This window comes from Chelonoidis abingdonii, chromosome 7, assembly GCF_003597395.2.
Source record: "Chelonoidis abingdonii isolate Lonesome George chromosome 7, CheloAbing_2.0, whole genome shotgun sequence".
NCBI classification, from domain to species: Eukaryota; Metazoa; Chordata; order Testudines; family Testudinidae; genus Chelonoidis; species Chelonoidis abingdonii.
Genome location: NC_133775.1, coordinates 72,380,150 through 72,393,205, shown reverse-complemented (window position 1 = coordinate 72,393,205; position 13,056 = coordinate 72,380,150). Strand labels below are relative to the sequence as shown.

Here is a 13,056-nt window from a genome sequence, read left to right as displayed (position 1 = left end):
GGGTGGTGAAGTACTGGAATAAATTGCCTAGGGAGGTTGTGGAAGCTCCATCACTAAAGATTTTTAAGAGCAGATTAGACAAACAGCTGTCAGAGATGGTCTAGATAACACTTAGTCCTGCCATGAGTGCAGGGGGCTGGATTAGATGCCCTCTTGAGGTCCCTTCCAGTCCTATGATTCTGTGTTTGGTCAAAGTATATATGGAAAACCAGGGCGCGGTCCTGCAACTGTCCTATATAAAAACATCACCAAGAAACAAGACTGAAGTCATCTGGATCCCTGAATGAGACACTAGACTCTGTGGAGACATGGTCTGAGCTACCCCACATGCAGTCATAATACAGGAAGTAATCCCTCTGGAAACTGTGCAGAAACAGCCTGACCCTTCATCCAATCTGCACAGGAGACAAAAAGCCAAGATGATGCTCGGAACAGTCTAGTCTCTCCTTCCAGACAGAAGGCCACATCCAAGGAATGAAGACACTGTTCATCTGCATTTGAATGAGGCTTAGGGAAAAATACTGCAAGTATATTGTTTGGTTAAGGTGAAATTGAGACATCACTTCAAGCAAAATCTTAAGGCGTGGCCCTTGCCACTGAGAAAGTAAGTAAACAGAGACCTTCAGATCGTTAATTCTCCTCGTGGGAGTTTCAGCAACAAGAAAGCTGTCTTTTGGCTAGGGGCTCAAACAGAAGACTCATGAGAGCAGCCAGGATAGTGCTGAGATCCCACAAGGGAACTGATTCTTTAACAGGCAGAAGGAGGTGGACAGCACCTTTCAGAAACCTAACCATTATGGAGTCGGAAAATGCTGACTTCCCTCAGAGATTGGAGGATGAAACATTGAGATTGCTGCTAAGTGGAGCTTCAGTGAGCTGAGCGACTGACCTGAAGACTTAAGATGTAACAAGTAATCCAGAATCTCTGGAATACATGTTGGCATTGGCCAAATGCCCTGGGCCAACGATCAAACCAAAAAACACTTCCACTTAGCCAAATAGGTAGACCTAATAGAAGATTTTCTACTATTAAGCAGGACTCACTGTTCTTTTTTCTCATCTAACCATGCTGCATCCACACAGTGAAGTGCAGATATCTGATCATAGTGGTGTTGTGTCAACAGGTTGGGAATGAGGCGAAGAGATCTAGGAGTTTGAAGAGACAGACTATGCAGGTCAGTTAATGAGTCCAGGCTAAGACAATCTTGAAAGCAAAATTAACTGCATTTCCTGTCGTCCAACTTCAGTTTGAGAATCACCTGAGGGATGAGTGGGATGAGGACAATGGTATACATCAGGGCCAATCCTCAATTTACACAGTCAGTTAATGAGCACAGACTGAGACTTGCTTGAGAATAAAATTAACAGTATTACCTGTTGTCTTTTGTGAACAGGTCAATTGTTGCAATGCCCCATTCTTTGAAAATGGACCTCAGCGTATTGCTCTTCATGAACCACTCATGCCTTTGGGAAAAACTACTGATTAGGTGATCGGCCAACTGATTGTGAGCACTTTATAAGCGTGTGGAGGTGGCAACATCTCCCTTGATGCAAAAGTGCCTAATTTGTATTGCTTCCTTGCAGAGCTGATTGAAATGGCTCCTCTCTGCTTGTTCACATAATACACCTAAGAGACAGCAGGAGGGTTTGGTAATTGTTCCCTGGAATGAATCAAGGACTGAGACCTTGAAGATCAAGGGGGTATCCCAAGGGTTGCATGAATGCCTCTGAAGAACAAGATATGCCATTAGTGGCCAGTAAGAACTAGGCCAAGACTCTTATCTTTATTAAGATAACAGTATCAATCCCGGTACTGATGGTGATCCCACGGAGGTCATGAAGATTTTCAAATCTGATGCCTGGATGAAGAAGGAGATGTGGAAGATGACACTGAACTTGAACTGAGGACCCTCCAAAGAGAAAAGAAGAGCTACATCAGTGGAGCCATCACATGCCATGACTCATTGGAAGCCCAGTATGTGGGTTGCATTGTTACCAAAGGAGACAGAGAAGTCAGTGCTTTGAATACTGGCACTGTCTCTCAGGCAGCACTAACACTCTGTATTGGAAGAGACACTGGTACCAAACCAGAACCCAGTACCACACCCATAGCTCCACCCTGTAGAAGCGGACATTGTCTCCAAGGCTGAAGATGGTATCAGCACCAAAAATGGATACCTCAGGGAGAGTGATCTTGTCTCCACAGTCTGGTTTTTAAGTAGTGCCAGAGAGGACACCTGTAACAGCTTGTATTCTGAGGCAATCAAACTAGATGGTCCCAGGATTGCAGAAGACTCCACCCCAGCTAAAGACTCCTGTACAACCGGCAAGTCCAGCACAAAGAGGCAGAGTAAATCTGCAGTTGCTTGGTAAGCCTGTGGTGTTGACATGCTTGATGCTGATATTGATGATGTCAGTACCAGACTCAATGGCAGCCTACTGACAGTACTGTAGTCAATAATATGGTTCCCAAGACCAAACGGACAACCCTGCTCTTCCCTGCATACTCAAGGAACCCTTGCTTCCTTCTTCATCCTCTAAGATGAAGAATCTCCCTGAATCTCAGAGTGACTACAGTCAGTTTTATGAGACTCCTCTCGAGAGAGGAGAGGAAGAACAACAGTCTCTTCTTCTCCTTGGAGAAAAGTCAGAGCCTCATGGCAGCACCGAAGGCCTCTGAGGAGCCAGACGATCAGATCCTCCCCAGGCACAACAAGAACTGAGTATTGGGATCTCTACTGAGTATAGCTATCCCACATGAGGGATAGTATTTGAAACCTGGCGAAGGCATTGCACCAGGCAACAACAAACTATTAAAATACCCAGTAACTAATCTAACACTAAGGTGGTACCCCTCCTCCTTCTCCGAGTTTCTCTTGGCTTTTTTGTACACAGTTAGTACTACTAACTATAAACCAACCACATACAAAAAAACAGAGAAACTCTGAGTGGTGGTAGTAGTAGCAGTAATACCTTAGTGATAGATTAGTTAGTTGGGTATTTTAATAGTTCGTTGTTGCCTGGTGCAATGTCTTCACCGGGTTTCAAATACCGTCCATTATGTGGCAAAAGAGTGAAGTAAATACCACCCAGAATGCTCCAACTCAAGCCAGGGGCAGTGAGAAAGAACTGAGTGGGGTCAGGGCAGCACCACACTTAAATATCCATGAGAGAGTCTATGGAGGCCAGATGATGCGAGCGCCCCCTGATGTGAACTGCTAAGCAATGTTCTCTTGCTTTGATGCACTGGGCGTGCACTCATGAGTAGAATACATGTCTGCAACCACTCAAAACAGTTTTTTTCTGGAAGTCCTCCTTCCTCACATAAAGCATAATGTACCCCTTGCAGGCTTTCCTCACTGAGTGACACAACCAGTGACAGCACTATGGACTCAGTACTAGTTTCCAGGAGACATGCCATTGGCTCTGTTTCCACTTACAAAGCCCTCTGCTGGCCACAGCCCGTGCTCATGGTAGCCTTGGGGAAAAGCTGTAAGTAATCTGTTTTCTAATCTAGTCTGATGGAAAGGTGCCCAGCCAAGCACAGTAAAGGGTAGGGGGTATGTGGTGAAAGACAAGCCCCAAATGAAGAGGTATGGAATGGCCCACATCCAGACTCCCAGTGCAGAAAGCAACAGAAAAGTCACTTCAGAAAACGGGCTCCGGCTGAGCCTATTAGTTGTGATGGCAGAGCCCATTCTCAAGGAGGAAGAACCAGAAAAATATGCAGAGAGGCAGGAAGTTCTGTTGGTCAACAGCTCAAAGTGCAGTTGAGGGACTAAATAATGGGGTTGTTCTGGAATCACATCAGACTGGGTTCATTTTGACTGTGATATGAACAGTTTCAGGACTTACCTATTAACCCCTCAATATCAATGCTGAGGTGCTTGCATTTGAAGTCTGGATCAGCACCATTCTTATGCAGAACTATCTGGGAAATGCATTCATCAATTAGTTTATAGTACTGAGCCCTATGGAAACAGAAGAAAAGGAAACAGTGTTAACAGGACTCTATGAAGGCACACACCTGCAAACTGTGGGTACCACACACTCAGGGGCCCCAAAGAGAAGTTTACAAAGGCTCTGCAGCAAATATAATGTCTGAACAGCAAAACTTGGTCTCTTCAGCAAGTTAGGTCTCCAGGTAAAACATCTTGGTATGCTACATGGCCTCTCTTACAAGCAGCTGCCAAAGAAGAACCAAGAGTTACGTACTCACCACACCATCCCATTACATACCTAGAACATTGTGGGTTATGCTCCAAACTGTCCATTTCTTTATTCCTGTCTGCCTCGTCATTCTCACAAATCTGGGCAATTAGCCTCTCCATCGCTTCACAGAAACTCTATGAACTAGTCTCATGTCCTTCTACTCTCTACCCTCCATTATGAGCCTCTCTCTTTGGATCAGAGTTCCATCCTTCTTGTGGCAAGGTAACACCACCTGCTGGCAGCAGACTACTTTAATTCCAAACCAACAGGAGCTGTTGCCCAACAGTGAGTTTGGAAAACAATTCCTAGACAGATTATTAATGTATGCAATGCTGGTTATTGAGACAATTAGTATAGTTGTTTCGATTTGCTCCTAACAAACTTCCTTCCAACCTAAACCTTTTTTTTTTTTTTAAGTTGCGTATCTATAATGAATTATCTTCAAGTAAGTCGAGATAGCCACATTAGTGATATCACATTCAGAAAGGGCATCCATGTCTCTTTACTTGCAACACACTACACAGATATCGCAAAACACAGGCACACTCAAGGCTAAAAATAATTAAGGAAAAAGGACAGTTATCTGTTCCATAACTGGCGTTCTTTGAGATGTGTTGCTCATGTGTATTCCAGAGTGGGTGTGCTTGCACCGGTGCCGGAAGTTTTTCCCTTAGCAGTATCTGTACAGGGGGAGCACCGCTGCGACCCCTGGACTGGCACCTCTATATCGCACTATAAGGGGAGCTGCACACTCCCCCCACCCTCAGTTCCTTCTTGCCAGACAACTCCGACAGTGTGGAAGGAGGGCGGGTGTGGAATGGATATGAGCAACACATCTCGAAGAACAACAGTTACAAAGGTGAGTAACCGTCTTTTCTTCTTCGAGTGATTGCTCATGTGTATTCCACAGTAGGGACTCCAAGCTATATCTGATGGAGATGGGTAGGAGTTTACGGGTTTCTGGGATGCAGTACCACCCTACCAAACCTGGCATCATCCTGTGCTTGGGAGACAATCGCATAACGTGAAGAAAAGGTGTGGACAGAGGACCATGTGGCAGCTCTACATATGTCCTGGATAGGGATATGAGCTACATAGGTGGCCGACGAGGCCTGAGCTCTTGTAGAATGCGCCTTAAAGATAGGCAGCCAGGGAACCCCTGCCGGGTCGTAACATGTGCATATGCACGAGGTGATCCAGCGGGAAGGTGCTGGGTGGAATTGGTTGTCCTCTCATTTGTTCCGCCGATGCAACAAACAGCTGCGAGGATTTCCGGAATGGCCTGGTTCGGTCCAGGTAAAAGACCAGCGCCCTACGCACATCTAGCGTGTGTAGGCGGCGCTCCTAATTGGAGGAATGGGGCTTAGGACAGAGTACCGGTAAGAAAATGTCCTGATCCATACGAAAAGCAGAGACCACTTCGGGAGAAAAGCAGGGTGCGGGCAAAGCTGGACCTTATCCTTGTGGAAGACCGTATACGGGGGTTCCGAGGTTAAGGCTCTAAGCTCCAAGACACGTTGGGCTGATGTGATAACAATAAGGAATTCTACCTTCCATGACAGATGAGACCAGGAACATGTGGCCAAGGGTTCAAAGGGAGGACCCATGAGACGGGATAACACTAGGTTTAGATCCCATTGCGGCACGGGAGGCCTAGCATATGGAAATGAACGATCCAGGCCCTTTAGAAAGCAGGAGGTCATATTGTGGGAAAAGACCAAGTGGCCCTGTACCGGCGAGCAGAAGGCCAATATAGCCACCAAATGCACCCTGAGGGAGGCAGGAGCTAGCCCTTAGGTCCTAAGGGACAGGAAGTAATGGAGAATGAATTGGAGCGATGAGGACGATGGGGAGGTTCCCTGCCTACCTAGAGAACCTGGACCATTTGGCCAGGTACATCCGTAGCGTGGATGGCTTTCTGCTTCCCAACAGAATTCATTTGACATTCTCCAAACACCTCCCCTCCTCCTCATCTAACCACGGAGCAACCATGCTGTCAGGTGAAGCACGGCCAGGTTGGGGTGGAGAAGGCATCACCCTTCCTGGGAGAGGAGATCCAGGAGAAGCGGCAGCCTTGGTGGAGGAGCCGCTAAGAGCTGCAGAACGGTTCCGTACCAGTGCTGATGGGCCCAATCTGAGGCTATGAGGATGCCCCACATCCTGTCTGCTTTTACTTTTTGCAGGACTTTGCCTATTAGAGGGAAAGGTAGGAAGGCATAGAAAAGCTGGCCCAAACACTGAAGGAGGAAGGCATCCGAGATCACCCGCCTTCCCACCCCTCCCCCGGAGCAGAACTGGGGGCAGCGTTGGTTTTGGTCAGTTACAAAGAGGTTGACCCATTGAACTCCCCCACTCTTGGAAGAGCTATAGGTCAAACTCCCAATGGAGTGACCACTCGTACCGGTGGGAAACAACCCTGCTGAGGCGATCAGCTCACACATTGCGGACGCCGGGTAGGTGGAAGGCTCGCAGGGAGATATTGTGGGCTAAACAGAACTCCCACAGGCTCAGGGCTTCGGAGTGTGTTCCTTCCTGTCTGTTGATACAATACATCACAGCTGTACTGTCCATGAGGACTCTGACCACATTCCCACAAAGGTGCCAGCAGAAAGCTAAGCATGCCAACCGTATTTCCCTGAGCTCCCTGACGTTTAAGTGTAGGGACAATTCCAAGGCTGATCATCTCCCCTGGGTTTGAATGTTCTCTATATGGGCTTACCAGCCCAGATCCGAGGAATCCGACACCAGGTCTAGTGAGGGGGAGATTTCTCTGAAGGGGACCCCTTGCAGTATGTTGCGTGGGAGGGACCACTATTGTAGGGCAACAGCTACCTGGGATGGTATCGTGACAACCTTGTCCAGCCCGTCCCGGGCCTGGGAATACTGGGAGGCCAGTCAGAGCTGGAGGGGTGTCATTCTGAGCCTGGCATGGCGAACCACATATGTGCACACTGCCATGCGACCGAGAATTTGAAGACACACTCTCGCCGTCGCCATGGGGAAGGCAATGACCAAGGCAATGAAATCTTTGAGGATCTCGAACCTGTCTCGGGGAAGAGAGGCTGTGGCCTCTAAAAAGAGTCCAGTAGCACCCCTATGAATTCTATGCACTGAATCAGAACTAACGTAGACTTGGTCTCGTTCACCACTAGGCCGAGATCTGAGCACTTGGACAGAAGTCCCACCTGGTCCTGCACCTGGGACCGGGAGGCGCTCTTGAAAAGCCAATCGTCCAGGTCTGGGAAAATCTGCACCCCTTTACTCCGGAGGTAGGCTGCTACCACCGCCATGCATTTGGTGAAAACCCTGGGGGCCGTGGAAAGGCCAAACGGGAGGACCGTGAACTGGCAATGGTCCCCCCACTCCCCAGCCAGGAATTGGAGGAAGCGCCTGTGTCCCTTGAATATATGGATATGGAAATACGTGTCCTGGAGGTCCAGGGCTGCGAACCAATCCCCTGGGTCCAGGGAGGGAATGACAGAGGCCAGGGATACCATCTAGAACCTGTAGCGGACCATAAACCTATTGAGATCCCATAGGTCTAGGATGGATCTGAGCCCCCCTCTCACCTTCAGGATCAGGAAATACTGGGAGTAGAAACCCCTGCCCTGGAATTCTACCAGTACCCTTTCCACCGCCCCCATGCAGAGGAGGTGTGCCACCTCCTGGTCTAGGAGGCAGGCATGCTCCAGGTCCCTGAGGCTCACCCGGTGCTGGGAGTGAGGTGAACTGCAACATGTAGCCCTTGGAGATAGTGTTGAGGACCCACTGGTTCGACGTTATATGGGACCACTCCACTCGGAAGGCAGATAAACAGTTGCAGAACACAAACTTTTTGCGGGGAGCCACCAGGCCTGTTGCCAGGGAAGCCCCCCAGTTAATAGAGTCAAAACCGCCTCTTTTCCTGCCTTTTGCCCTTTGAGGGGCCTGGCTGCGGGGCTGAGTGGGACTGACGATGGGACCTACGCCTCTGTTCCCTCGGTCTCTGTGGCAGGGGCTCGTATCTGCTTCTAGCAGGAGGAGCTGAAGCTTGCGGTCTGGGCTTGTCCATCGTCGGGGGGACATACAGGCCCAAGGTTGGTAGGGTGGAGCAGGAGTCTTTCATCCCATGCAGGCGGACATCAGTTTGGTCCGCGAACAACCTTTTCTGTCAAAGGGAACGTCCTGCAACAAGGACTGGGACTCTGCAGACAGTCCAGGCAGGAGAAGCCACGATGCCCTGCGCATGGATATGGCGGAGGCCATCGAGTGGGCTGCCATGTTGGCAGCGTCCGACACCGCCTGGAGGGCTGCTTTAGCCACTGCCGCTCCTTCCTCTACCGGAGTCCTGAACTCCTTTTTGTCCGGGAGGAGAGGTTCAAACTTTGGTAGGGACCCCATAGGTTGAAGTCATACCAACTCAGTAGGGCTTGATGGTTGGCCACCCTGAGCTAGAAACTTGCCAAGGAATAGATCTTCCTGTCAAATGTATCCAGTCTTCTGGCATCCTTGTCTTTGCGGGAGAGCACGGGTTGACCGTGACTTTACTGGTGGTTCACTGATTCCACCACCAGAGAGTTAGGTGCCGGATGGGAATACAGGTAATCGTGGTCCTTAGCCGGCACAAAGTATTTCCTCTCCGCTTCCTTGGAGATGGGGGCCAAGGAAGCTGGGGTTTGCCACAGGGTAGTCAAGATGTTGGCTACATCCTGGTGGAGAGGCAGAGCCACCCAGCCCAGTGCCGAGCACGAGAGTACATTAAAAAGAGAATTGCATGGCTCCTCCATCTCTTCAGCTGGAGACTGGACGCCACCCGCTTAAGAAGCTCCTGGTGAGCCTTGAAGTCCTCCTGTGGGATGGGTAGTGGTGCCGTTATGGCCTCTGGTGCCGGCGAGGGCACTGGGACAGAGCCTAGGATGTTGGGCAGTACTGATGGGACAATTCTCAGGTCAGAGTCTAGGCGCAGTGCCATTGGTTCCAGACCCGTTGACTTTTCCCTCCATTGAGGAGGGGAGGCCAAAGGAGCCTGGGACGCTCCGACCACCGAGCGAGATCTCACTCGGGCGGGCATCTGTGGCCATTGACACCACTGCCCCTACCACGATGTCCTGTGCCACTGACCGAGTTGGGGGCCGGGCAGCACAGTTTGTTCTCACTGCACTGCACGACTTGGAGACGGGTGGCTGGGTGCCGATGCTGAGGTCACTGTCGACTGTAAGGTACCCATAGGACCAGTGAGAGCGACGGTGCCTTCCCCGTGACTGGGACTTCGACGAAGAGAATCAGTACCCATCCGAGGTGCTGCTTCTGTACTCGCCCCAGAAGCCCAGAAGCTACAACACGCCGGGGCCAGTAAACCACAAGAGGAGTCCCGCATACGATGTCTGGTAGAGCAGGAACTCGAGTCGGAGTGTCAACGTCAGTAGCGTCAGGATCAGCTACGGTAGCTGGGATGAGAGGAAGAGCATTGGCGGCGCTTGTCCCAGTGCCTGTGTCCCTGGTTGCAAGGTGTGGAGGAGCCCCAAGGCTCCCGTGCGGGCGGCAAGCCAGTCAGCCTGAGCGGAGTAGAGGGCTGGCGTGAGCTGCAGGAAGACCGCATCGAGCGAGGCAGTGAGCGGTCCTCGGAGCGGGGACTGTGCCGTGTCGGGGAGGTCTGTTGTGCTCCCAGCAACGGCTTCCCTCCAAATTGGGGGCCCGCCTCAGGTACCGGGAGGGTTAAGATGTCACGCGCAGCCTGTGCACCCTCCGGTGTTGACGGCATCCTCACCGCAGGGGAGGCACACGTGGACAGGACCGGGCTGCTCCGCTCAATGCAAGTCGGAGGCTTGAGTCCTGAGGGGGATTGCAGGCTGCCCAGCGTGGGTCGGGTCTCACCCCTTTCCTTCTCTTGGCACCATTGAGTCTTCCCCTGTTTCTTGGAGGGTGAATGGTGCCAGCTAGTGGAGGGGACTTCACTCTGCACCGAAGACACGGTGCCAGGTGCCAAGTCCGTTCAGCATGCTGGTGCCAGGGCCAACGCTGATTCCATTAGGAGAGCGCGAAGTCTAATGTCCCTCTCCTTCTTAGTCCATGGCTTGAATGATCTACAGATCCTGCAGCACTCACTTATGTGAGATTCGCGCAAGCAGTGGAGACACTGAGTATGTGGGTCCCTTCTTGGCATAGAACTGCGACAAGAGTCGCACAACTTGAAGCCTGGGGCACGAGGCATGTCCTGAGCCCAGTCAACTAACTTGAGGAACTATTCAACTATTGGAACAACTGTACTACTAAGGCTAACTAGAGAAGCTGCAGCAAGGCTGGAGCATGAAGTTCTGACTACCTTCACTGGCAGAAGGAAGGAATTGAGGGTGGGGGGACTGTGCAGCTCCCCATATAGCGCGATACAGAGGCACCACTTCAGGGGTTGCAGCGGTGCTCCCCCAGTATGGGTACTGCTAAGAGAAAAACTTCCGGCACCGGTGCACATGGCGACCACGCACACCTACTGTGGAATACAGATGAGCAATCACTTGAAGAAGACAGATTTTTTAGGGAGGTGGACTCCACAATTCTGTTGAGTGGGGATTGGGAATCATTTCTTGGAAAATATGAGTATCTACAGCTAGAGACGATTACTCAATATCAAACCCTTCACTATCAATACAGCATACCAAGGCTATGTCATAGAGCAGTGGTTTTCAAACTTTATTTCAGGCGACCCAGCTGAAGAAAACTGTTGATGCCTGTGATCCAACGGAGCTAGGGATGAGGGGTGTGGGAGGAGCTCAGGGCTGGGGAAGGGGGTTGGGGTGTGGGAGGTCAGGGCTCTGGGCTGGTGGTGCAGCTCTGGGGGGGCAGGGATGAGGGGTTTGGGGCACAGGAAGGGGCTCCAGGTGCAGGAAGGGGCTCAGAGCTGGAGCAGGAGATTGGGGTGTGGAGTTGGGGCATGGGCTTACCTCAGGAGGCTCCCTGTCAGCAGCACCTATCCTGGCACTGCGGACTGTGCTGCGCCCCAGAAGTAGCCAGCAGCAGGTCTGGCTCCTAGGCAGAGGTGCACAAGCAGCTCTGTGTGGTTCTCGCCTGCAGGCCCCCCTTGATCCCCTCCCCACCCCCAGCTCCCATTGGTTGGGTCCCGGTCAATGGGAGTATGGAACCGCTGCTTGGGGCAGGGGCAGCATGTGGAGCCCCACGGCCTCCCCGCCTAGGAGCTGGATCTGCTGCTGGTTGCTTCCAGGATGCAGCGCAGTGTCAGAACAGGTAGGAATCAGCCTGCCTTAGCTGGTCAGCACTGCCGACGGGACTTTTAATGGCTCCTGATCAGGAGGTTGACAGAGAATACTTGACCTTGAAGAGTAAAGGTATATGGGGAGTAAGATTTTCTTTGCTTTTAGCTTGTAACAAAATTTTCAACCTCACAACATCCTGTTTACCTTTTGTAATTCCCCAGGGGGTCACAACCTAGCAACTGAAAACACTGCTCTAGCATCATTAAAAGGCAATCCAGTCATCCGAAGCTCTGTCAGAGGATTCAGTTTTGGTTTTGTTCTCTTATATGAAACACAAAGTGCTTCCCACAAGATTCTCTGCCATCTTCTCTCCAGTTCTGTTGCAGAAATCTTCTTTGGTTGGACAAGCCTAAGAAATCTTGCTCTCATGCCAGATGATTCTTTGGTTGAAGAACCATTTACTGAACCATTTGCTGAAATAGGCAGACTGGCCAGTAGCTTCCACCTCTATTCTCTGTAATTTTGTGCCAACATTAGAGGATGTGAAAAAATGGTTCAGGCGGGTGTGCCAACAAATGAAGGTGGTGTTCAGACTGCTTTTTTCCTTTAGTATCAACTTACACTGTTTTCTTCTCTTGCTTTCCCTATAAACTCTTGGAGCTTTTTCAAGGTCAGTGTTGCTTGACTGATGTCGATGCTCCACTCTGTGTACAGCTGAGTGCTCTCACATTCTAGAACTGCCTACCACACCCGTGCAGTGTCATAATCTTTGCAAAGGATACGTTTCCATTTGCAGAAAAGGATTTCTCAGACAGTGAGGTATCCTTTTTGAACAAGCTAGGTCAGAGGCCCAACTCATTTGATTCTGTGTAGTACACTACAATCCCTCATCTTCTGCCTATCCTGGGGCTATCAGAACTTTCTAAACTCTGCCTTCTACGCAACCTCCAATCCTTCGCCCGCCCCCACCCCCCACGATCATTCTGGACATACTGGGTCAGACCAATCGTCCATCTAGTCCAGTATCCCATCTTCCAATGGTGGCCAATACCAGAGCTTCAGGAGGAGCATACAGAACAGGGCAGTTGAAGTGATCCATCCCTGTCTTCTCCTCTCAGCTTCTGGCAGTCTGAGGTTTAGGATTGCCTCAAGCATGAGACTGCATCCCTGACCATCTTGGCTAATTGATGGCTCTATCTTCCATGAACTTATCTAATTCTTTTTTTAACCCAATTATACTTTTGGCCATCACAATATCCCATGGCAATGAGTTCCATAGGCTAATTATGCATTGTGTGAAAAAGTACTCTCTCGTTAAACTTACTGTTCATTAATTTCATCAGGTGACCCCTGGTTTTTGTATAGTGGGAAAGGGTAAATAACACTTCTCTACTCACTTTTTCCATACCATTCATGATTTTTGTCCATCATATTCTTCCATAATCATCTCTATTCTAAGATGAATAGCTCTAATCTTTTTAGTCTTTCTTCATATGGACGATGTTCCACACCCTTGATCATCCTTGTTGCCCTTCTCTAAACCGTTTTTTGTTCCACTATATCCTTTTTTGAGATGGAGCTACCAGAACTGAACACAGCATTCAAGATGTGGGCACACTGTGAATTTATATAGTGGCATTATCACATTTTCTGTCTT

The 13,056-nt window shown here is 50.0% G+C and overlaps 1 protein-coding gene across 1 annotated transcript in view; it reads right to left on the bottom strand.

Annotated features, from left to right (window-relative positions):
* Nucleotides 1-13,056, bottom strand: part of DIAPH1 (diaphanous related formin 1) — a 100,938-nt gene that overhangs the window by 21,176 nt on the left and 66,706 nt on the right. The window contains exon 13 of the mRNA XM_075068248.1: nucleotides 3,856-3,971. Coding sequence (XP_074924349.1) covers nucleotides 3,856-3,971 — 116 coding nt within the window. The remainder of the gene's footprint in view (nucleotides 1-3,855; nucleotides 3,972-13,056) is intronic.